Raw genomic sequence first — 25,763 nt, 5'->3', positions numbered from 1 at the left:
TGAGTCGCACAGGTCAGGTGTGATTGCAGCCTAAATATCACACAGCCAATTTTGTAGAGGGACAAATAAATTAATAGGATACATAACCAACAGGACACTGGCTTTCACATCTATACTGTGGAGGGTCAGTCAAAAGTGATAACGCTAGTGCTGTTTTTCTTGCAAAGACTATGGTCAAAACCAATTTCAGAATTGTGACTAACATCCACATTCACATTCACATAATCTGTCGTGGGGGGGTGACTGCCATATTTAAATTTCTAGAGGGAACCACACAAAAAAGATGCATCAGAGATTACTCAACACGCAAGCATACAAACCAATGTATAGATGACCTCACCATCGAACTCGGGGAAATAGTCCACCAAGTGTGAGTAGGCAATCTTCTCCTCTAGCAGGTCCTTCTTGTTGAGGAAGAGGATGACGGAGGAGTTTTGAAACCAAGGGTAGGTAATGATAGTCCTGAACAGAGCTTTACTCTCCTCCATACGGTTCTGGTGTGGAGAGTGGGGAGTAGGGGAACAGATGTCTGAGAAAAGTTCTCTGGCTTCCATTCTTGACACATCTCATATAGATGTGTGCATTTCACGACACAAATTTTTTTTAATATATAATATAATATAAATATATAAATATATAATATAAAAAAAACACTGCCTTATGTGTGTATTGGTGTGGAGATACATACAGCAACATTCAGCTGTGTTTCGGTCCACCTACCTCATTGTCCGACTCCACCAGGACCTGGTCGTACTCACTCAGCGCCACCAGAAACATAATGGAGGTGACATTCTCAAAGCAGTGAATCCACTTCCTCCTCTCTGACCTCTGACCTCCTACATCCACCATCCTGATGGTAAGATGAAGGTGAAGAGGATGACGACAATGAAGAAGCAAGAAGGGAAAAACATATCATCATATAAATCCTGGTGTCTATGTTTCTGTTAAGTAATTAATTAAAAGATTAGAGACCAAAATGAGTGCTTAGTGTTTAACAGGACAGAAGTTCAAGCTTTTGATACTTCCATTGCCCTGGAATGGCTTTAAGGGCAGTACCTTGTTGTTTTTACCAAGGTTTTGAATCCATCAAGATAGATTTAGTGACTGCACCAAATTATGAGCCCTGTATATTCTAGGACATTACAAATGGATTACACTGGATTATGACACACTTTGTACAACAACATGCATATAGAGCAGATGAACTTTACAACAGAATGTTTCTGGTCCAGATTCATTTCAGGTCCAGCAGTCCTGAAGACATTTTCGGGTGTATGTCTTCCTTTTAACATTTTCAGCACATGACCCAAATAAAAATATAGTCTCCCATCCTGGGACGCATGAAAGCACATTTTTACTAAAGTGAAAAGAGGCATCAGAAGTAGGCCTATCATTTATTTTAGTTCCTGAACATTTGTTATAAACAAAAAAAGAATTCTGCAGTCTTATTAACTACATTTTAAATAATTTTTGAACAATTAATCATTAATTGAACAATTAAAAGCTGATGGATTCAACACCTTAGGAAGAGGATTAATCAAATTCAAAACAAGGCCATTAATTTTTTTTTTCCTAAGAACAAACGTGTACAGTTCTCTATATTTGGGGGAAAAAAAACTATACAAAAGAACAAATAAACCAGAAACAAATGTCCTGTGTCCTTCACTGTAAGTGAGTCATGCATGCCACCGCAAAGATGAAAGCTTCCCACTTAAGACAGATCTAGAATCAGTTTTAAAAGGAAAGCCACTCAATTTAAGAAATCTTATTATTTTCAGTCTGTTAAAGGCAAATTCAACATTTCTGAACAGAGGAAAATCTCCTGCAAAAAAAATTAGGTATAGCAATATAAGAATTTGATTTTTATACACTTTGTTTTAATTACTAAATGGGTATTATCACGGTATTTAAGTTTTTTATAACACACCCTCCACCTGCCTCCAATCTCAGAACACTGTATATGTTTTTAAAAAGAAAAAAAGAAAAAAAATTCAACCAATAAAAAACGAATTACAGAGGAGGCTCAACTTTGGGGTTTATAGCTGTGGCTGATATAAAAAACCTGCCAAGCAACAGTGGAACACACAAGTAGCTGCATAGTAAAATGTTGATTTATGCATCCAAACCGTCTCAGTAGGAGATATATATTCTCACTGCAATTCTTAAATTGAGTGGCATTCATGTGGTCATACAGAGAGTCAACACACATCTGATACTAGACTAGTCTGTGCTCCTGTTTATGTGATACGGTGAAAGTGAAGAATCGTAACGCATTCATTTCTCCACTAGACAGCTTTCTCTGCCTAACCTGGTGTGTGTGATAAAGCCCCACACAAGAACAATCGTGAAGTTGTGAAACGCACTTGGAGGAGAAGAAAGGGGATACAGAAAGGACATAAAATGAAAGTCAAAAGAAGAGATGGAAAGGGATACAGGAACTAAGGATAGAGGACAGACAGAGGACAGGAGGCAGAGTTGTAATGTTGATGAAAGACACAGGGGGTACCTCTGACGGTGGGACCCTTTTCATAGTAGAAGGACGCCTCTTACATCACCTAATGAGAAACTACAGTATAACCTGAGAAAACTGCACCTCAACAAGTATGCAAGTAAATATATATGATTAATTCAAAATAAACTAACACAACTAAGCAAAAATTGTCATGAAAAGTTTGCTTTCAGCGCATGTCTGCAGAAAGACGGGCTGGCATTCATCGGAGCCATTCATGAACAGCAATCCTCACTGATACGATGTGTGAATCCTCATAAGATTTCAGTTTTCCTGAGCTTCTCCTTGACAATGTCACCCTTCAATCGTCAGGGAGTTTAGGGTCCCAGTTTCATTACGCTTTCATCTGTGACAACTGATTCAGTAACATCTTTCACGTCAAGAACCTTTTCCTGTTATAGCCAGTAATAAATGGCAGTGGTACAATTTAAGGCCTAATAGTATATATTTTGCTGCACCTCTTGATGCTCAGGGCCAAGCCTCTAGACCAGGTGCAATGTGGTCTCTTGCCCAATTCACAAAGCAAGGGTGCCCCCTGGTGGTGGCCCAGTCCACTGTGGTCCACAGAGACCCGGGGCCATTATAGGCCCTGCAGGACCTGCTGCCCAAAATAACATTCCTCCACGGCGGAGAGGACGACCTCGTTTCTTCTGCCAGCCGGAGAGGAGAGGAAGAGAGGAGGAGGAAGAGAGGAGGTGACCCATTTACAGAGACCGGGCACCAGAATGTAGGACTTTGTGTTCACTAGAAGGTTGTGTTATGTGTGGTATGACAACTGTTGGTGGCAGAAGGTAAAAGAAAGCGTAGGACTATGAGGAGACTATAATTACGATTGGCGCCTTAAAGAGCAGGAATGAGAAATAGACACTGGAGTCAAATTCATAAATCAAAAATCACAGGTTACAAGTTCTTTCCATTAATGGGGAGGCAAAAAAAAACATGCTCTAATTTGGGCTTTAGACAAAAACACATGAGATGACTTATGAGTTAATGATGTCACGACATAACACGGAGGGACTCAGCCAAAAGTGTTGTCTTTCTACCTGAAAATGATGCTTTGCAAGTCGAAGGGGTACTCTATGATTCCTGTAGTGGGGATGCGCACCCTGAGCACATCCTGCTGAGTAGGAAGATAGTTGGGATCTGCAATACGATCCAGATCGGTAAGATAACTACAGACAGTCCAGTGGGGTGGGGGGGGGGGAAGAAAAAAAAGACAGGAAAACAGTTATATAAAGCATGACAGGCAATTACCGCAACCCCCTGCCATTTCAGGAAGTGTGGATCAGTCCTGTTGAAGAAGCTTCACAGAAAAGGCCACATCTCAGAAACAAAGGGGTGTTAGTTTGTGTCACTGCTCCACTGACACACTCTATCCATAAACTAACATATGACCGTTGAGATTAGCTGTTAACTTGCTACTGTAGCTTTGAGTTTACTTTATTCTCTTTTTAACTTTAACTGACAAGAATTTGCATTAAATGTCAAGTAGTTTGTGGATTTTGCTGCAGACTGTGAAGTGGCATCAGTGACAGTAATAGCTGTGACTTGAGCAGCAGAAACAGCAGATAAAGAAGGTTTTGACAAGTATGATATCAAAGATAGCAGGAAACATATTCCCTATGGTCCCCCCCCCCCCCCCCAAAGGCATGTACAGTTTCAATTCTACTAGATTTTGAACTGTGCCAATTGTCTCACAGATGTTATGTCATGTCCTGGAGAGTCTTTGACATCACTGTCTAATCCCTCTTCCTCTGGTATTAGGTGGCTGCTCCCCACACACTACAGTGCAGCATGTCTGGCCTTAGTTTTTATCCTGGGGTCAGAACCTCAGCACAATTCTGGACACACATCACTGATATCTAATTCAGGTTAAAAACACAGCATAATTTTTATTTTCCTCTTTAGGACAACTGGGTCTTTTTACATTAGTAATTTGGGGAAATTTGCAAGATTGTAACTTGGTTGTAATTGTATTGACAGGATACAAATCATCTGGTCATTTTTTTGGCCATTTTTTAAATTGAGTGCAGTTTAAAAGAACTAACCAACTCTGAACTAATAATGTGTTAATATCCTGACAGTAATCAGTGGTTTCTGTCCACTAGCCATAGTGATGCTGCAGTCCCGGTGCCTTGGGGGTACCTGAAGATGACGTTCTCCAGGTCAAATGGGTACTCTATTATACCCGTGGTGGGAACACGGACCCTCAGCACATCCTGCTGGGTGGGAACATATCCCTCCGCAGTCACACGGTCTATATCGCTTAAGTAACTGGAGATATACATTAACAGTGTGGATAACACTGAAATAAAGACATATTCAATGATTTTCTTGTCTTCCAATCACTCATGAACACACGAGCAGAACAAGTACATAGCTTACACATTTACCTTCACATTGCAAACACAGCAAGCACACTTGCATGCATGCAGACTTGCAGCAGCATTTAAATGTAGTACAGAAATTCCACAACCAGGGGGCGCTATAAAGTGAGTGAAGTACCTTTGGCCATTGAGCCTCCTGCCACAAATCATCACAATGCTGTTGTAGCAAACACACACACAACCACAGAACAGGAGCCTGACACATTTGAGTGCACATACCAAGGTGGAAACACAATAGGTGTAAACCACGCCAATTTTTTTTTTTTTTTTTTAAATCTGTGTTTAGAAGAGTATCTCTTAATGCTAATATTCAGACATTAAACACAAACCTCAAAATTAAAATGAAATCATAGAAGTTTTTCACTAATTGTGCATAAAGAAAATGAGCTACTGGGGAGTGCAGACATTTAACCTTAGCTGAGACATTATCAAAACTGACCGTGTGTATTCTCTGTTTAATTGTAGAGTATGCTCATAGATTGCAGCATGTAGTTTATAAACAGGTTAAATGACAGAGGATCATGGCTTCAAAGTCACTGTTCTACACTCTGTTAGTTGGTTGAGACAGCATGAACTCTGGGTCAGGCCACCCAGTTCTCTCAGGTGTAAAGAACCCCAACTACTGCACTACTATCAATTTATACAGCAGTTATCATGTAGTGTAAATGAACAGCCATGGTGGAAAATAGGCAACAATTAAAAGCCAAAAGGTGGCTCTTGTATCTGTGGCTTATATATCCTTCATATGAGATTGTTTAATGGTGAAATAGGCTGGTTAATTTTGAAATCTGTCAGCCAATATTGTGTGTGGACAAAAGGCTAATGCACTGCCCTGCCTAGTATACATTCCAAAAACCACAAGGTAATTATACACAGGTAATTACACAGAGAACATACACACACACCTGCCACCAGCCACACATCCAAACATACCCTAATTAGTCTGAAAACTGTTGTCTTGATCTTTAGAGACAACTCTCCCTGCTACATATAAAATTAAAGGGTTAGATCCACAAAATCATAAAAAAATACATTTTTCAACTTTGGTGGTATCTAGCTATGCAGGCAGTTTCAGTAATCATAACAATAAGTTAAAAAAGTAATTTTTGAAAGCAACAGATATCTGTAGTTACAGATTAGTTAGCTACAGAATCAATGTGAGTACGTAAGAAAAAAAAAAAAAAATCTGTTTTGATTTCGGTGAAGTGACCCTTTAATTTTCATCTGCATGCACACAAAAGCTCACTGTCACATTAATTAAATCACAGACACACCCACACCATTCAAATCCTGCATTAATATGTGGTTGCCACAAACTAGCAAACACACACACACACACACACACACACACACACACACACACACACACACACACACACACACACACACACACCAACAGAACCCTTCCTTTTTTTCGCCCTCCCCAGTAACCCCAGGGAACTGAGACATTCGTTTTTATCATTAGGCATCAATTAACTTTCTTTCATTTTTGTAATTTAGATTTACAAAAGGATCCTAATAAAATCTTGGCACACATCAGCATTTCTCTAGGCTTATATCAAATTACACAAAAGTTAAAATGTAGGATCAAACAGTTTGGGGTTTTTGAGAGTAAATAGTTACATTAACAAAACTGATAAAACTGTATCGGTTCCTAAACCAACATCACAGACACACACTCTCAAAATTACATAAGCACACTCACAGACTGTGTCACAGACATTGACACAAATACCATTCTTAAAGCCTAGACAGACATCATAACTGTTGTCCACACACACACACACACACACACACACACACACACACACACACACACACACACACACACACACACACACACACACACACACACACACACACACACACACACACACACACACACACACACACGTACTATTTAGTGGAGTCAGACAGCTGATACTCTCTGCGGCGGTCGTAGGCCTCCTGGATCCCCGGGTCAGCCCACAGGCTTTTGATAGCTGTAATGTAGGGCTGGTCAAAGCCAGAGATCTTCTCAATGTCCACCTCTTTCACGAGCATGGCATTAGACTGGAAAGACGCAGGTGAGGGAAAGTAGTTGATACGAACACAATACAACAAACAGAAAAATGAAGCTGAAATTATTTTAGACATCTGTAGATAACTTTCTTCACTGTCCTTTTAGACCTGTTGGCTGATCCTAACCACCCACTTATTTTACTTATTCCAAAGATAATATTTCTGCTAGACAAACTAAATGCACCACTTCTTGTGCAAAAGAAGATTTTTCCTATCAAAAGACCTGAAACACACTGTTGGTCGAACTGGGAAAAATAACAGATGAAGAGGTTATAGATTGTCACAGGGGCAGCAAAACTGATATTTCTTTATATGAAAATCTCAGATAATTATTTTGAAGATTTTGTGCCCTTTTATCATCAGTGTCTTAAAAAGAATGGATTCACAGTCCCCAAATGATAAAGCAATGGGCAAAGGTCAAAAATGTATAATGAACAACAGACATACATTGAGAGAAAAACAGAAAGACAGAAACTGAAGGAAATGTGTGGGTCGGACATTTTACTGTACAGTGGTCTTTATTCAAATATAGAATTATCTTTAAAGCAGTTCCTAAAATATCACCATTTCATCTGCTTATATGGGCCCAGTGTGCTGTATTTTACGTCTGGTTTTAATGCGCACTGAAGACTGCTGCCTTGACCAACATGTCTATCTTTCCTCTCTGCACCATTTTTCATGGAGGCTGACCAAGTGCTGAAATTGCCTATATTTGCTTTCAACTTGTCGACTGACTAAGACAAACTACAAATCTGGATGATGTCTTACTATGGCATTTTCATTGCCTCTTGAGCCACATAATGAGGGGGTTTCAAACAAAATTTTAAACATTAAAGTAAACATATTTAATTTAATGTTTAATGCAAACATCAAATAAGCAACATGTCTTACCAAATTATTTGCACCACCTAATTATTTGTGGATGCCAACAGTGGTAATCATTCTATCACCATGTTATGGGACACGTCATCTGTTTCACAATATTTAAGTGACTATACTGTTCACTCATAATGTAGATAGTGACTCTGAATCCTGATCCTTATGAAGGAGCACACTGGTGGTTTTCTGTCCCACTGAATAGCGGACTACATTCACCTTGCGTCCAAGGTGGAAATCAGTCCTCGATTAGAGGTTCACAATAAAAGATCAGCTGGGCTCTGAGGACTGGAATTGAGAACCACTGTAGCGTACAAAAATAGACTATAATTATGTTGCTGTATTGTGCCCACACCATTGGTAGATAGCTTATTTTCAGTTATTTGAATGTATTAAAAGTATGCCTATGTACAAATACTCAAACATTATATCTGGAGGGGCGAGCAAAACGGTTTGATTTGGATGTGTCTTGTGTCCGGGGGCTTGATTAAAATATATTCTGTTTCTGATTGTGCAGATAGCCTGTGGTGTTTCACAAAATCCACCCCCATGGCATACAATATAAAACGCTGTGCAGTGTAGAAGATACCAAATGCAGTAATCATACCTTTAAGATAATCAAGGGGGACTGTGGATTTAATGACAGGATGTAATGTATGTTTCCTGCTCTAATATCTGTAGGGCAGTCCTTACCCGATTCTGTTCATATTTGTAGGGGATCTTGAGGGTCTCAGTGGCGCGGATCATGGCCTGCATGGAAGTGAAGACGTTTTGGTAAACAAGCCGGATGAAGCCTCTCTTATCTTCGTCTGAGTATCCGGCTCCATGGATGATCCTCATCTGCTTGATGAAGGTGCTCTTGCCACTTTCTCCCGTACCTGAACACAAAACAGAACACACCGAGTTAGAGACAGAATGCAGTTAAGTTACATCGCGGGCAAACTGAAACAGCACTGCAAAGAAATGTAACGTCTGGTCTGTCATCACATCCAGAATACTGAAAGAAAGCAAGAAAGAAAGAAAAAAAGAAAGAGCAAAAGAAGAGGAGATAAGAGATTGTCTGTTTCACAGAATGAGAGCGTTCAGGAAAAGCCTTTAAAGAATGGCAGTCTTCATAAACTTACAGTATCATGTCCCTGGCCACTCTGGAAATCGCCAATTAGAACCATTTATCGGTACAGCAAGTGTCAATACATTCAAAAGATGTTATTAACAGAGACCATATGTTTTGACACTGAAGTTAACATAGATATTGATAAATAAAAATTGTTCAACTCAATGTCTGGCTCTGAAATGATATGACATTATGTAATTGGTAGATGTCTTTCTTTTTCCCAAGTATTGCAGTTGATACCTGAAGCCCGAAGATTTTATGTAAAGGATTTACAGCGTCTGATAAAGATTAAGAAAAGCGAGTGTAGAAAAAGTTATTTTTCTTTAGCTGCTTTTCATGGTTTCTTTGTCCAATATCTATCAACAGACTTCATGAAGCAGCCCGAGACAGTTGTACAGTACTGTGCATTCGTGCAAAACAAGTAGTTTTCAGCACAAATGCACACGCAATGACAAATTATATCATAAGACAAAATAAGTTTGCCAGTCATCCATAAACAGAAACTTCATCACATTATACACTAATATGTAGTCTACCTTTGATATAAATAGGGTAGACAACAGAAACCCCTCTTAGCATGGCATGACACAATTCAACAGCACTACAAACTACATCCTCCAAAATGACTATAAAGTTGAATCCACACCTCTCTGAAACAGTTTCAACAAACAGCTGAAAGTTAGAACGTTCATGAAGGAGGATTTATTGCAGGACTGTTGTATTAGGCTGCATTAGTTTCAGCTACGTTATGCGCTAGGTTAGGCTACATTATGAAATTCCGCTACTGATAATCCAAGTTGATTTAACTAAACTGGTTACGACTGCAAATATGTAAAAGCTTCTTTGTGCAACATCAGGATGTTATCGCACAGTTTCGAAAGCAAACAAATCAAAAATATTTCCAGGAAGAAGAGGAGAGACAAGCTTATTTAATTTGGATGATTAAGACAACTTGCCCTTCATTGAGGACCTAACACAGAACTTCCTCTGCCAAAAGGTAACAGCAGGGGTCGTTGTCAAAAGGCTGCATTCCTTCAGTGATCCTCCTCTGCCCTCCTGAGTCCATATCTGGCTGTAAGATCATTGTAATATTTCAAGTGGTGTCAGGTTTACACATATGGTAAATGAGCCCAAGAAAAAAAACTGGCTTATAATACACATTCTTTAAAACAATTATTCTGTTTCTATTCGTGCCAAAACATCCTTGGTTTCAGTGTTAAAATCTCAAACTCTCCATTCAGTAAAACACTCGTATTTAAGCATTTCGAGATCTACAGTGATTGCCAAATAAACTAACGCCCCACTTGATGGGGGGGTCTTGTTGGGCCTAACCCACATTTCAAACTAGTCCTCTATGTTCTACATGCCCAGAAACACCACACTCAGGCCATCCAAAATAAAAACAAAGAAAAAAAGAAAAAAAAAATTTAAAAAAAAAAGGGCCGATGGCAACTCAGTCCTCAGTGAAATCAAAAGGGATCCAGCACATCCATATCAAAACTGAAAGGGAAAGATGAGGAGGGGGAAAAAAAAAATACAAAAAAAAAAAAAAAAAACAAACAAAAAAAAAAAAAAAACAAAAAAAAAAAAAAACGCGCGCACACACTCATCTCACCACCACCTACATTCAAGGTTTTTGAAGAGCAGCCATATTTCCGTTACCATGGCAACCCCATCCTCTGTCTCCCTCTGTTTTTCATTCCCGTTTTTTTCTTCTTCGTCTTCTTTTTTTTTTTTTTTTTTTTTTTTTAAAACCCCTCCCATCCCTCCCTTCTCTCTCCTCTCTTTCGTAGCAGACAGTAAATATAACTGTGAGCCCCTCAGGCTTGCTCTGTGCTCTTCATCTTTTGGTGCACCATAGAGAAGAAGGGCTCCGGCTCCACAGAGACTCTGGAGGGAAAAAGCTGGTCTGAGGTCAGTACCAGGGGGTTCCTGACACCAAGGACCTTAAAAACAGTTGGCAGAGATAGCTGATGCAGGTAGAAATACCTTGTTCCCAGAAACAAAACTTGGATTTCAACACTGTGTCCATAAGGAGAAATGACCCTCCTTCATCTTCTCTTCCAACAAAATGTCCAATTTTGGAGAACAGGCACCAGTTAGACTCTTTGATTTAGTATAAAAGGTCTTATCTTCTTCATTTCTCCTGGATGAATCAATGCATTGCAGTGAATGCTGCACACTGGTGCCTACAAAGTAGTCGATCTAATAAAAACTGTGATTGTCTAGCTAACAAAAGGAGTCAAGTACAGAGAGTGTATTCTTTGTATTGAGCTGCGGCGTCAGTGTCCTGGTAGTGATTGCACACTGCTTCAGCTAAGGAGCAAGATGATCACTCTCCAGCTTAATGTCTGATTTATTTCTCGTGACCCCATCACAAGATCTCCCTCCACTATGTTCTCTTAACTGTCGTGTCCCTCTTTCACCAGACAACACACTGCGAGCCTCTGTCTTCCCTTTTTCCTCCCCAGATTGTACCAGAGCCAGCCACAACCATTTCCATGCCCTCGCCAGCTCTCCCCCACAAATACAAGCTCTTCCCCTCCTCCCCTTCATCACAACCCCTTCTAACTTCCCTTAGACTAGAAATATGCCTCTCCATTCTCATCCCTCTCTGTCAAGAATTTTGGATATTCATAACTAGAGTCCATCCATTCTTTTTTGGTAATGACCTAGAAAAAGGAGGTCACCTTTTAATAGCTCACACACTACTTGGGCCTGATAACGTAGGTGGCTACTAGTGTGAGAGAGAAAAAGAAAGACAGAATTTGCCCCAATGAAACAGAGCAAGGTACACTACACAGCCCACACACCAACACTGGTCTTTTGTGGAGCTGATGTGTTTCTTGGAACAGAGCTAGAAGTCTCAATCGAGGGTAGCCAGACGACAATGAGCATAAAATTAAAACTTGTTCTAAACAGCCAAATTAAGAAGAGGCAGTAAATGAAAACAGCATGTACATAGTAACATCTATCCATCATGTAAAGCCACCAAATACTTCACCTGTATCCTCCATTGTCAGGTTAGCTTTCATAAGCCTTTACATAATGCAACTACATAACAACACCTGATGGACTTGACACACCGCTGTTTTAGTTGAGCCCAGGTTGCCGCACGGTCACTTTATCTAACCGTGTGTGTATTTGTATATTTGTTTGTTTGTGTGTGTGTGTGTGTGTTTGTGTGTGCGTGCATGCGCATGCAGGGCCTATTTTGTTTACACGGTCTGCTCATATCCAATAATTCTTCTGTCATGCCTGCATGGCCACTAAAGGACTCATGCATAAGCAGGGCCGTCCCTGCTAAACCTGGCTTCCCTCTGCAATAACTGTCACAGCTATCGATGAACAGGAGAAGGGGATTATCAGCATCATGGTATTTGCATGCAAGTACACACATAAATATAATGGTCCATCTGTAAGAACAGTGTTTGGCTATCTAGGTTCATGAACTGTCCTTTTATACAGGGCTTGACAATCTAATCTCAGCAATGAGGAAAAATTTGCATGGACTCAGCAGAGGTTGAAGTATTATCAAAACCTCAAAATTAGCCTTTTTATTAGAGACCTGGAAAGATACTACATGAATCACAGTCAGTCACAAGGCTAATCGAAATGAAGCGTGGGTCTCAATCTTTCACTAAATTCATCTCGGAAACTGGCCTCTTTCAGACGTACAAAGGAAAGGGATTGAGCCAAGGCAGCCTGGAGCTAAACAACACACACACCAGCTGCCTAACCAACTGTGGACACACACGGATCCTGTGGTCAACCTCAAGGCATGGATGTTACCTCCACTTTGATGGCCCATTTCTCCCCTTTTTCCTGCCATGACCTGGGCCGGGCAGACAGGACAAGACTTCAGGAAACTCATACATGCATAAAAACAAAACTAATGAGGACTATTTCTCTCTCATTTCTAGTTGCAGCTTTCCAACATGTGTTGCTTGCTATCAGGATCTGGGCACAACACTGCTGCTTTGTGCAGATGTCTCTGCATCTGCTGAGTGCTCCATATGCTTGGGTTTCACAGCTGTTAATTGAACATACATACTTTAGCATGCACTGCACATAATACACACAGTGGCAACTCACACGCTCATTTGACCAACTTAGGACAGCTTTTTCTGTTCACCAGTGAGTATGCGCTGAGTGCTGTTCTGGTCGAGTGAGTGTGGGTGAGCATATTAAAAAAAAAAAAAAAATACTGGCTTTACAAAAGATTTGGCGTGAGCAGCAGTATTTTAGTCTGCAATACACACACTGAGCTCAGCAGCTTCTAACTAGAAAAAAGTCAAATCCTAGATGTTGACATTATTTCTTAATCCACAGCACTTATTTTAAGGGATCTCATAACACAGATTCTGTGTGATAACATCACTCTTTGTCCACACATGGGCAGAAAACATACATGGTGCATCTCTTCTACACTGATTTAAATCTATCCATGTTAAGTTTTCTCACTCACATTGCAAGCCTAACATCCTCCAAAAAATGACAAAGGTGAGCATGGTTTATCATTTCCAAACCAAAATGAATCTGAAAGATGAAGTGACAGAAGTCGAAACGGTATGATCAGAGAGTGTGGGCTTCATTGTACACAGCAGCTGGTGGGAGTAAACAGGAATGAACATGCCACCCTGTCAGCAGAGAGGGCTGAGAAAACTGGCAGTGAACAGAAAGGCAGGCTACGTCCCCATCCTGTCTGGGGACCGGGGGTAGCAGCAGTATGTGGGACAGTCACCATGTAGCCTCATTCACCCCCATATCTCCAGAGAACCAGCCATGACCCCATTTAAGAACGTGTTTGCATGCGCGTTCAACAGTGCACTAGTGAGCAATATGAGCAACTGTGTAAAAGACACCACGCCACAGAGAGACAAAGAGTGTGTGCAAAACTGGCTGAGGCAGGGTGACTGCCCGAGCATTTACTGCAAACAAGTAGAGATGTACAGGGAGTCTGGATAGAGAGACTGGATATGTTCGGTAATGGAGAACACACTCTACGTGTTTACTTCACTTTGACTTCAAGGTTACTAAAGTGAGGGGTGACCTTTTGACCTCAGGTGACTTGGAACAATACAATAGAATTGTATTTGTGCACTTTGACTTTATAAATAATCCTGCCTGGCTACAGGTCATTGTAGTTAAGAGAAAAAGATTCCAATATAACAGAATCCAGGAAACCACTCACAACCAAGCTCTAATACACGATTATATATACAGTCTCTCATGAATTTATTACTCTGCATTGCGAGTCCGTAACAAGCATTTCTAAACAAAGTGAAGTATCACACAAAGTAATTGCAGTTTTTCAAAGGGCTCACACATAGTGCATGACATACAGATCATCAACTTTTCAAAAAAAAAAAAAAAGTCTCAAAACTGGGTGAAATCAAAAGTAATCAGCAAAAATATATTTTCAAATAAGTAAACTTTCCATGTCTTCAAAAGACATTAGGGATTTTTTGTTTCTCTAAAGTCACATAAAAGACTACTTTGGGCTCCCCTTGAGCCTAGAGGTTTGTAAAGGTGTGCAATGACCCTAAAAATACAAAAACATAGATGGCCTTAAGGATACTCAAAGACCAACTGGTCAAGCTTTAGGTAACAGTGGTTTCAAAAAATAGTTTTGTTTCAAAATCAGTAGTAGTATTAGCAGTTATACTATTATGTCCTGCAAGTAATGAGATAAAAAGTGTTTTTACCAGAGAAAATAGATGGGTTTCCCCACATTATTGATAATATAAAATCTCAAGTAATACAAGTATGTTTCTGGATGACGACATCTGTTGTAATGTTGCAACCACATTCACAACCACGTGTTCAGAAAGCTACAATATAGTTGTAAAAGTGTTTTTTAATGGGGCTGTATCAATGCAGAGGGACTTGGAATTTCGGATCTGCTTTCTGAAGACATTCTGATCCATTTTCCACAAGACTACATTGAGAATAAGTGACAGCTAAGTGTACTAGAGGTTGGGCTAATTTATTGGCTGATATTAGGTTGTTGTAGATATATCTGTATTGGAGCATATGTCAACTGATAAGTAACAAGAAACTGCAGAACAGAAATGCCAAAAATATTTCTGAGGTGATTTAGAAACAGTGCTTCCATTACATAGTTTGTCCACCAGAGAGAAGTTTATTTTTCAATGGCAAAAATGTCCATTCCAGTACATATCTTGGTCAGAATTCCCTAATAAAAATATTCAAGATATCCTAATGAAAAGTGCTTATTTCGTGTTAATGTAAAAACATAAAAATATATATCAGCCAATGTATTGTTATCAGATTTTCTAAACACCCAAATATTGTGAAAGCCTGTCTCATAATGATTTCCACATTTAAAAGCATTAGATTTGACCACGATAAAGAGGATTTCAGTAATAACTGACCATCCACATTCACTGGCATTAAAAGTACCGTACTCACACAGAGACACACACACACACACACACACACACACACACACACACACACACACACACACACACACACACACAGAGGGGTAGAGCTACAAGATCCCTATTGCCATATATGATCAAAATAAGACGGCTTGGCAAGAGAAGGGAGGTCAGCAATAAACATCTCAGCCTAACCCCTGAGCCTCTTCTTGGTTCAATCTGACTGTTCCTCTGAAGGATGTCTTAACCTGGAAACAAGACGTTCTGCTGAGACGGGGAGGATCAACAAGAACTAGTCAATAAATGAGGATTTGGCAAAAGAATGTACATTAAACCCATGCCTGGGATGATGTGCTACCAAGTCCACAACCAAGTCCACAACATCTTGGTTCTTGAGCCAACTTTTACCCCAGTCAGATCATTTTCTTAAATACTGTGCCTTTATGACCAAAAATGCATTACTGACATCATTGTAGGGATGTTTTACTGATCACAAGACGTTGTTACTCGGATTTCATGTGAAACCCACATTTTCACAAAAAACAAATACCAACTGGTACACTGAAAGCTCACTGAGAGCTTACTGTTTACCTCGTTCAGCATTTTGGGGAACCCTAAAGTGTTCGCCCTTTCATCTCACTTAACTGACCGTTCGCTCACTCCAGCAATCCATTTACCCTATGCAGCAAAAGCCACAACTCCTGGCCCACTGTGTTTTGACCAAGTAGAGGCAAACCACTGGTCTGTTGAGCAGGAAGCTGCTGGTATGGCCTGATATGGCCCTCAGTGACAGGCAGCTAGACTGTGGGCACTGCTGAAGACCTGGCAGAGCTGTTATTTTCTGACCAAGTGGCTAAGCTTGAAGTTGTATTAGCTTTTACCTACAAAAATAACCCTAACATTCACCCTTACATTGTTCTTAGTCTGGAAACCTCATGCCTGTCTCTGGCATAACCTCATAACTGTTTTGTTGTGACATGGCTAGTATGGCTATGCACCCTGGCCATACAGTAAACTCTGCCAGGAAAGGAGAGGGATACAGAGGGAGACTAGACCCGAACTACTGAGAAAAAAAAACTTTGTTGTTAGGTGAATGTTACAAGCAGAAAATGGTAGTAGCTGTTGCATCAATCTAGAGCCAAAAAGATGAATCAATCAATTTGCAACTATTCTGATAATTGATTCATTGTTTAAGTCATTTTTCAAGCAAAAACATTCTCTGGTTCCTGCTTCTCAAATGTGATGCTTTGCTGCTTTCCTCTGCTTTACATCAGTGTAAAGAGATTCTCTTTTCATTTTGGACTTCTAGACAGAACACACAAACTGCTTTTAAGATGTCACCTTGGGCTTCAGGAAACTGTATTGATTTTATTTGAATCTTAAAATGTCTTGTGGTGTTTTTGTCCAAAACCCCCAAAATTTTCAATTTAAAATGATACTAAGAGAATAGTTGCAACTCCTCACACTGGAGTCTTGTCTACCCTACATCAATCATTCTGTAATAAATCCACACACAAAACATCAGATGTGAGCTGAATTATGATACCTTAAAAAGAAATCGTACCATCGCATGCCTCCACACTAAAATATTTCAGTACTAAAGCTACAGCAGACTGCAGTAACACATTATGTACAACTAAAGCTGCGCATACTTGGCCAGAAGGAGCTGTTGGGTACACTGCTGCAAGCCCAGCCGAAATGTACACCCTATCTCCTGCACTGAACTGCAGAGTAGCTAATGACAGAACAACTCCCACAATATTCTACCAAGACGGCTAAATGGTCGGTACTCATTATGCATCGCAGTATCACTTTCCCTCTTCTGTAAAATAAACTTGATGGAACATAAAGGTTAAATGTTCAGAAACAGTGATTGTCCTCATCCTTCAGTGAGGTGAGGAGAGGCAGACAGCTCACTGAGGGCTGTGGGTTGAGGGGATAATAGGAGTCAGTGACATCTCAAAGTCTGAGCAGCGGATGTGTTTAACCAAGCCTATTAAGACCTGGACTAATCCTGCCTTACACATCCTTATCCAGGCATCCACTGACACCCTTAACTCACAAAGGATGGGCCACTTACAGCATGACTGATTGCTGTTCTTGCTTGCTTGCTTTCAGCCTTTCACAATGACATTTTGATAAGTGTTTTTAATGTCTGCTGTCAAAATCAGGGACATACCGGAAACACTAAGAGAACAACTTAAACACTGAGTATATCTGATGTAAAAGCCAGTGTTGAGACAGAGTATAAATTATTGCTTGAATCCCGAAATATCTTGAAATCATGTAGTCAACCCTTCTTTGATCATCTGGCAAGAGAAGTATGTATGCAGCAAACAAGCAAACCATTTCAAAACCACCACACAAAAACAAACACTCTCTCCAACTGTTCACCTTGGACGCCAGGTATAATAGAGTGCAATAGCGATTAAAATGTATGACACAGATTAAGAATATATCCCATCGACGGTATGACTCTAGTGTGGCCTACTTCTCCCAGCTGAGTTATTCAGCAGGGAAATGAAAGGAGACACACATGTCAAATAACCAGGGCTGCTTTTGATGGGCAAGAAATGAGAGCAAACGTTTTGAAACTAAGGATGCAACCTAGATTATTTTAATTGTCCTAAAAATGGACACCTGGTCTTTTTTTTCCACAAGGAACTTTCACACTTGAAATCTGTTGAAAACATGTTGTTTTAAGTGGCTTGCAGGTTATATCATGCACATGTGGTTAAAAGTTAGCCTGTTAGAATTTGCAATGTCCACAGAATACATTGCAAGTACATTAGTAGAAAGCATAGCCTATTGCTCCTCTTTGTGTCCACAGAACTGTGAATCAATGCAGTACAGAGCAACTTATTCAACAGCAGCTCCCACCTGCCCACACACCAGCTGTAAAAATAGCTAACCTACTCAGCTAGACTCCAGGATGAGGGGGCAAATTCGTCAGTATCCTTGCCCCCTAGAAGCATAGGTTTGAGACACTGGGTGCACAATAATAAGAGAAATAGATAAATGAATGAATGAGCACCAAGCGAGGTCTAGTACTTCAGGTTGTACAAATGTTATGCAACCCGGTGAGCAACAGAGTAAAGCAACCCAAAGCTGTTGCTGCCGCTTCTTCTATCATCAAGTGACCATCTTCACCTTTTAACCACCATCAACAGCTGACAAAGCACAGTGGCAGTTTTCAAGCTGGCCAACTGATTAGCTTGAAGGCTAGTCCATAATGACAAACTAGCACTCTGACTAGCATGTGGTAGCCTGTAAACGGTGACATCTTAGTAACTTCGTTGCCAAATGAGCTGTTGTGTACACACCAATGCAATGCACACACTGGAATAAAGAGACAGTATTGGTGGCTAGCTTGTTCCTGCAGATATGCACCTGGACAAGCCAGCTAACTGATTTTAACTCAACAAGCTACGAGACAAGCCACGCATTTCGGAAATCATGCCATATCGTTACTCATACTAAAACCAGGCTTCCAGCTAGCAACGTTAACTAGCAGCATATTTGCTAGCATTGCCAAGAAGGCCCAAGGAGGTTAGTTTTGCATATAACGACACAAGACAGTACAATAAAAGGGTATATGATAACTAGCATGTCACGTACCGAGAAGAAGTAATTTTAGCTCTCTCCTGGAGTCTCGTTTGTCTCGGCGGAGTTGTTTGTCAATTTCTGCATTGATTCGTTTCGACTCCTTCGCCTCTTCGCTCAGGCAGCAAGCCATCATGGACTCCAGAGTCATCCCCTCTGGTTTTGGCAGCCCGATTTAGACGGGACCAGACAAACACTTGCCCACGGTTTCAGCTTATCCCGAATCCCCGGTCCCCGCTTCGATCTCAGGCAAGGAGGAGGCGGTCTGCTGGGTTGGTCGGATGGATGGATGGATGGACGGACGGGACTGGGGGAGGGGAGACTAAGCTAGGGGCCTCGCTGTCAAGTTGTCCCCCCAGCCGGGAACAACTGTGACTTCACCCGGGTGTTCTCGGCAAATCACGGGAGATTCGGACTGGGGAGGGGAGTCGGGAGACAGTGGGGCCTCCTCGAGACGCTCTGCCTTAATACGGCTAATGTTAAAATTACTGAAACCGCCACATTAGCCACTTAATACTTGGTTTATATCATTAACCCGCTCTGTCACTTGCTGGTCCAATTTCTCTCTTTTCGTCTGTCACTGGGGTCCAATTCTGTCTTCACAATCCGCCGAGAGTGTTTCAAAACTGCAGTGTCGCGACATCCAAACCCGTAACAGCTGATATCTGTGCACTCTCTCCAACGTTAGCGAGGCAATTGGCGCTAGGAAAAGTAGTAGTCCTTGCTATGGAGCTAGCATTAGTGATAACCGTTATTGCACTATCTACGCCGCAGCGATGCGTCCGCTCTCTAAGTAACTACATTAGCTAACGCTGGCTAAAACAGACGTAACGGCTACGAAAGCTGCCCTGCTAGCCCACTAGCTCACTCTCAACAACGCCTCGGCTAACGTTGTGTCGACCCGCAGTGATTGAAACAGCGGGCTGGTTGAAGGAATTTGTCCGCCTAGCTAGCGAGAGCAGGACAGCAGCCCATCACGTCCTGACTCATTTTGACGGTAGAACACAAGGCTACAAGCACAGCCTGGAAGAGGGGGTAAAATGCGTGCCGAACCGGCGGCCTTTGCCAGAAATGTATTCACTGCAAACAGCTGGCTTTCGGGTAGCTCGTCGCTGGAACAAGGTGGGAACATACACACATACATACACGCGCGCGCACACACACACACACACACACGCATGCACGCACGCACACTAACCCGATGCCAAGCAAGGAGGTGGAGATACTGTGGTGTTGAGTGACAGACGGGGGATTGCATGAAACAGGTTTGTGACAGACCAACTGCATGAACCAGGCGGGTCCTAGGGGTGGGATCAGACTGTGCGAGCGCTCGAGTTAGGTCGGTGAGATGCAAAACCCAATACGTGTGAACTGGCTTTAGCTCTTATATAGCCTCGGCATTGCGTGTGAGACCGCTGCAAAATCAAGTCCAACGCCTGCTGCACAAAAGCCTGCACTGCTGGAAAAGATCTTTGCAGTATGGTGCAACTTGTAGGTCATCAAGAGAGAAGACATTTTTAACGAGCACTCCCATCAGTGCTCCATCGATAACCTGCAGTGTAATGCAAGCAGCATCAGACAAGACAAATTATTAGTGAGGGCTCTGTTGGACGTGCACTGTGATAGCAGGGACATCTTGTGGCCTTAGAGTACAGTTGCACGTAACATGTTAAAACTATTCATTCAGTAGGTCCACAAAGCAAATGAGGACGCTTGGCATTGAGGATGGGATATGTGGGATCTGAATCTGCATTTCCATAGTGACTAAGCTGTCTCATCTCAGTTTTAGTAGCTTACTAAATAGGCAATGAAACAGCATAAAACATCACCCGACGCTTTGCATTTTCCCTGGTGATGCTCTCCCAGAGCTTCCCTGCAGCCACCTTCAGCTCCTGCATGTTGTGAGGTCTCTCTGCCTTTAGTCTGGTCTTCAGCAAGTGGAATGCTGCTCAGTCAGACTGAGATCAGGTGATTGACTTGGCAAATCCACCTCTTCACCGGGAAAAAGCTATGGTTGCTTTGGCTGTACGTTTAGGATCGTTGTCCTGCTGAATGATGAAATGTTGTCCAGGGACATTTGATGCATTCGACTGAATCTGAGCACAAAACGCTCCTGTATACCTCTGCATTCATGCAGTTGCTTCTGTTGAGAGTGAAATCGTCAAAAAATGCCAGTGGGCCAGTTCCACTGGCAGGCATACATTCCCAAGCAGCAACAGAACCACCGCCATGTTTGACAGATGAGGTGGTGGCTTTGGGTCATGAGCTGCTCCTTTTTTCCTCCACATTTTCCTCTTTCCATAATTTTGATAGAGTTTGATTTTTGTTGAAATTCGTTCCAGAACTGTACCGGTTTCTTTTTGTGTGTATTTTTGTGAACTGCAGCCAAGCCTCTCTGTTTTTGAGGTTTACCCGGGGGCTTGCATCTTGTGGTGAATCCTGAGGTTATGGTCATGAATTCTTCTCTTGATCGTTGACAAGGAAACATGTCCACCAAAATCTTGGAGAGCGTTCTCCACTTGTTGTGCCGTTATAAAGGGGTTTTTCTTCACCATGCAAATGATTTTTTGCTCATCTACTTGTGCTCCTCGGTCTACCAGATCTTTTGCTTTTTTTGTAGTTTTCCTGTGCACACCTGTTTTTTCAGACTGTGTCCAGCTGTTGATTTTGTCAAACTTTTGATATCTCTATGACAGATTTTTGCTTTTTTTGGAGCCTCATTATTATCTTAACTTGCACGTTGATCTCTTTGTTCCTCATACTGACATACACTCTCAGTCAACTCTGAGTCATTTATGAGCTCATTTGAGCATGAACTAACAGTGACACAACACACAGCTGCCAAAGAATCATTTAGTAGCCAAATGTCCAATTACCTTTGAACTGGCACAGTTCTTTCTATACTGATATAAGCGTGAGACTGAGACTTGGCACTTTAAAGTAGTATCTATTATTGTATTTCAAACTCAATGTGCTGAAGCACAGAGTTTGAAGAACAAAAATATATGTAACTGTCCAAATACTTACAGTCAGGACTGTACATCAAACTTACTTTAAATAAAACCAGAATCTTTATGCAATAATGCACTGCATACAAATGTATGAAATAAATGGTTAGGATAAATATAAAAAGTTTTATTACACAATAGAAGACAAAATTGTTTGATAGATTTAAAAACAAAATGGGGAAAAAAGACAATCTCGCTGTTCTAAGATCCTTACTGGTAGTGGGGCAAAAGGTGACGTTTGGACAGACTTCGGCACCAGAGTAAGTGTCAAGTCATGCTCCTGCCTAAATCAAAAGTCTTTTTCTTCTATGGATGTATTATGATCTTAGGACATCACATTGCCTGATTTGGCTTATTGTTAATCAGTCTGAGCCTTATTTTGTCAGATTAAAGTGCATTTATTCCACTATGGTTTGAGATGTATGCTAATATTGCCATGCTTTAACATGCCTTGCTACAGTTAGCATAAAGATACATGTTAATACTGGATTGGCAGAACAAGTGACAGACTGACAGACTCTGCGGTACAACCATGCTGCTAGTGTCACAAAAACTAAAATAGCACGAGTAAAAAGGTTTACAAGGATTTTCAATAATACCCGTCCTTTATCAATTATTTTGCTGTTCGAAGTAGTCACAGAAGAGGTGCCGGATTTCCTCAGCATGACTTTGGTCCATACTGGTTGAGAGGATCTGCTTGTGGCTGGGCTGAGGGCTCTCTGCCTCGGCCACCTCCACCTGCCACTCTGCTTTGAAGGCGTCACCGTGGGACTCGCACATGTTGTGCAGAATGCAGCAAGCCAGGATCATGGTGGGCACCACGTCCAGACCACAGTCGTTCCTCTTGCTCAGGCACTGCCAGCGCGCCCTCAGCCTCAGCAGCGCCTCCTCGGACACGCGAAGCGCTCTGGTGAGTCGCCGATTAAAGAGCCGCTGTGGCTCCGTCAGTGCTGCATGACTCGCCCGCCTGCCTTTTTCTTCCGGGTAAGCCTTCATCAGCCAGCTCTGGAGTGGGTAGCAGGCCTCCCCCAGCAGCACATACCTGGACATGAAAGATGGTTTTCAGTCAGCTATGGCCTGAAAGAACACACTGGGAGACTTTAAGGATGAGTAGATAGTGTATCTAGAAATAAAAATTAAACATGTGTTATAGAATTGTGACAACATCCACTGGCATGTAGTTCAGTTCGGGGGCAGAGATTTAAATCCTAAACCCGGTACACAGAAGTCTAAAAAATTTTAAACAGCTACCATAAACAAGACAAGGTTATAATCAGTCTGTATAGTATGTAAATCTCCAAAATGTTTAATTGAACATATAGGAATGTACAGCAAATGAACGAAAGTCAAAATTTGTCCTTTTTGGCATTTTTATTATTACATTTAGTGAGATGTGTGTTGTGCCCCTGCCTTCGTCATCTCCAATCTATGAACCTTATTTTCAGTTACTCAGGCACACGAAGCCCTTTGTTTGACTTTGCATAACTCTAGATTCACCTCAGCTTTTAGTAAACCTTTGAAATGGAACCGCCAGCTTCTGACGATTTATTTTGTGTCAAACTAATTGCTTTTACACAGACTTTACCTCAGTAGCGGTACATTTTGGAAAACAGAAACCAGTGCACGGATGTGATTTTACTTGGTCCTGAATTGGATCCTGATGCCACTGTCATGCTACTGGCTTTAACTTTACCTAAGTGGTTTTCCCATGAATATAGGTAGCGGGGCAGGCGACAGTCCACCCTCTGCAGCTGTGGCCCACAGTGATGAGTTCTGTAAAATGTCAGCTGGGTCTGTCCCACCTGGGAAACTGGCACATACATCCCAGAATTGCCCTCGGCCACTGACAGCCACCTGAAACAGAAGAGAGAGACAGAAAGAGGCAAGAGGTGAAAATCTGATGTAGGACAACTAGCGAGCAGCACAGATGCAGGTGCCTTTTCTACCTGAGACAGCACTGAGAGCCAGCCGGCGGGGTTAGCATAGTCAGATGCGTTGTTTGATGGAGTGATGATAGCTGTGTGGAGTATGGCTATGGCAGCGACACAGTGAGGGAAGCCCATGTTGGACAGGAAGAGCTGGGATGAATCCTGCAGCTCCTGCTCGTTGGGGGGCCGCAGGTAGATTGAGCCGAGGAGAGACACGATGGCGTGACACATGTCTCTAACACATCTGCACACGGTGGACTTCCCCACACCAAACAGGGTGCTGATGGTGCGGTACTCGATGTTTGATGCCAGACGCCACAAAGCCACGGCCACACGTTTCTCCACCGGCAGCGCCAAGCGGAAGCTGGTGTCCTGGCGAGCCAGACGGGGCCTCAGTTTGTCACAGAGGTAGAAGAACGTCTCCCGGCTCATACGGAACTTATCCAGCCAATCGGAGGGCTGGAATTCCGTCATCACCACCCGCTCCCACCAGTCGGTGCTTGGCGTGTTGGTCCAGGGCCGCGTGCGGATGCGGACATTGGAGCGGATACTTCCTGCCATCATCATCTGGGGAGAAAAAAAATCAAAAATAAAATAAGATATTTTCTTTAAAGTAATTCAGAGATTTTACAAAATTTGTTAATACAACTGAGTCTGCTTGCTTTTTTTAAAGGAGTCTATTGACTCTGATTCTCTTAAAAAGGGGAAAATGTTTAGTTTGATTTCTTTGACCACAGCAGAGATTATAATAACCACTTCTGATAAATTTTGATCACACTTATAGCCAGACTTTATATTCATAAATGTCGATACTCCAACAAAAAACTTTTGTTCCCCTGCTCCGGTTGGTAAAATCAAAAACTATCTCTCTATTACTGCTTCCAGTGCCAACAGAAAAGCTGTCAAAACACACGTGTCTTTTTGGTACGATCTGTGCAGCCTACCCTCTACTTTATACTCCATGTTACTGCACATTTTTGTGTCCATGTTGTAATCGCTGCTAAAGGGGCTTCTACAATGTAATGACTTACAGGTCTGAATACTTTTGTAAATGATCATTTAATTTTTTCAGTTTTTAATGAATTTGCAGACTTTTCTGAAACACCTTTTCATTTTGTCACTATGGGTTATTGGGCGTGGATTGATGGGGAGGAAAATGGCAATTTTATCCATTTAAAATTAAACCTACTACACAATACAGTGTGTAAAAAGTGAAGGGGTCTGAAAGCTCTCTGAAGCCACTGTACGTGATCAGAGCTGCTTTTCAGTTTTGTTTTGTTTGTTGGGATACTGATTGAGACAGAGAGGGAGGGACTGACCATCAGCATCCGCCTCTGTCTCTGGAAGAAGTACTGCCTATGTCGGATGCGTCTCTGGACCTCACTGCGCCTCTGGATGTTTGCGTTGTTCATGTCCCTCCTGCGCTTCAGCAGCAGGTAAGTCATCAGGAACATGAAAGACCGCAGCTGCTCCTCTTCCTCCATTTCCACGCCCTCAACCGGGAAGACGCCACGCAGGACACTAAGGTACGGCAACGAACCTTAACGCGGCCGCGTCTCCTCTCATTTCAGCGCATACCGTATGCTTGTGTACATCCGCTTTCCTCTTGTTTGTGTCTGAGTCTAAGCACCAGAAAGGTGCTGCCATCTAGTGTCTGAAAATAAGTGTAAAAAAAGTCCTGTACAAAAAAAAAAATGTCCTGCATTCCAAAGCTTAAAAAGTAAAAGTACATAAGTATTAGAAAAAAATACTTAATATTAAAAGTAGACTAATGACAGTGTTATATTTAATATTATAGGATCATTATTGCTGATGCAGTATTGTATAAGAAGAATTTAAATTTTGTAGCTGGTGGAACTCAATTAAACTG

The 25,763-nt window shown here is 41.6% G+C and overlaps 2 protein-coding genes across 2 annotated transcripts in view; both read right to left on the bottom strand.

Moving 5' to 3' along the window:
- gna11b (guanine nucleotide binding protein (G protein), alpha 11b (Gq class)) overlaps positions 1-20,082 on the bottom strand; it is a 23,160-nt gene extending 3,078 nt beyond the window's left edge. Inside the window, exons 1-7 of the mRNA XM_040137413.1 lie at positions 18,973-20,082; positions 8,527-8,711; positions 6,794-6,948; positions 4,655-4,783; positions 3,553-3,681; positions 721-850; positions 341-494 (exon numbers count right to left, since the gene is read on the bottom strand). Of these exons, the coding sequence (XP_039993347.1) occupies positions 341-494; positions 721-850; positions 3,553-3,681; positions 4,655-4,783; positions 6,794-6,948; positions 8,527-8,711; positions 18,973-19,108 (1,018 nt within the window). The 5' untranslated portion in view covers positions 19,109-20,082. The remainder of the gene's footprint in view (positions 1-340; positions 495-720; positions 851-3,552; positions 3,682-4,654; positions 4,784-6,793; positions 6,949-8,526; positions 8,712-18,972) is intronic.
- A 2,041-nt stretch (positions 20,083-22,123) lies between these two features.
- LOC120794988 (protein ALP1-like) lies at positions 22,124-25,500 on the bottom strand. The gene is made up of 4 exons (XM_040136414.1): positions 25,213-25,500; positions 23,912-24,460; positions 23,659-23,819; positions 22,124-23,007 (listed from the first exon to the last, which is right to left on the bottom strand). The coding sequence occupies exons 1-4, from the start codon at positions 25,375-25,377 to the stop codon at positions 22,575-22,577; spliced, it is 1,308 nt and encodes a 435-aa protein (XP_039992348.1). The 5' UTR covers positions 25,378-25,500; the 3' UTR covers positions 22,124-22,574.
- Between the last annotated feature and the right edge of the window lie 263 nt (positions 25,501-25,763).

The sequence above is a fragment of the Xiphias gladius genome, chromosome 10 (assembly GCF_016859285.1).
Source record: "Xiphias gladius isolate SHS-SW01 ecotype Sanya breed wild chromosome 10, ASM1685928v1, whole genome shotgun sequence".
Lineage (NCBI taxonomy): Eukaryota > Metazoa > Chordata > Actinopteri > Istiophoriformes > Xiphiidae > Xiphias > Xiphias gladius.
Note: the sequence above shows the minus strand (reverse complement) of the source record. Positions and strands in the feature narration are given on the sequence as shown.

What these genes read in the sequence shown, in the direction of transcription:
- LOC120794988 (XM_040136414.1), bottom strand. Translation starts at nt 25,377, where the DNA reads ATGGAGGAAGAGGAGCAGCTGCGGTCTTTCATGTTCCTGATGACTTAC. An exon ending in GACAGAGGCGGATGCTGATG is followed by an intron (nt 24,461 to 25,212) that starts GTCAGTCCCTCC and finishes TTTTCTCCCCAG; the next exon opens with ATGATGATGGCAGGAAGTAT. An exon ending in TTCATGGGAAAACCACTTAG is followed by an intron (nt 23,008 to 23,658) that starts GTAAAGTTAAAG and finishes TTTCATGTCCAG; the next exon opens with GTATGTGCTGCTGGGGGAGG.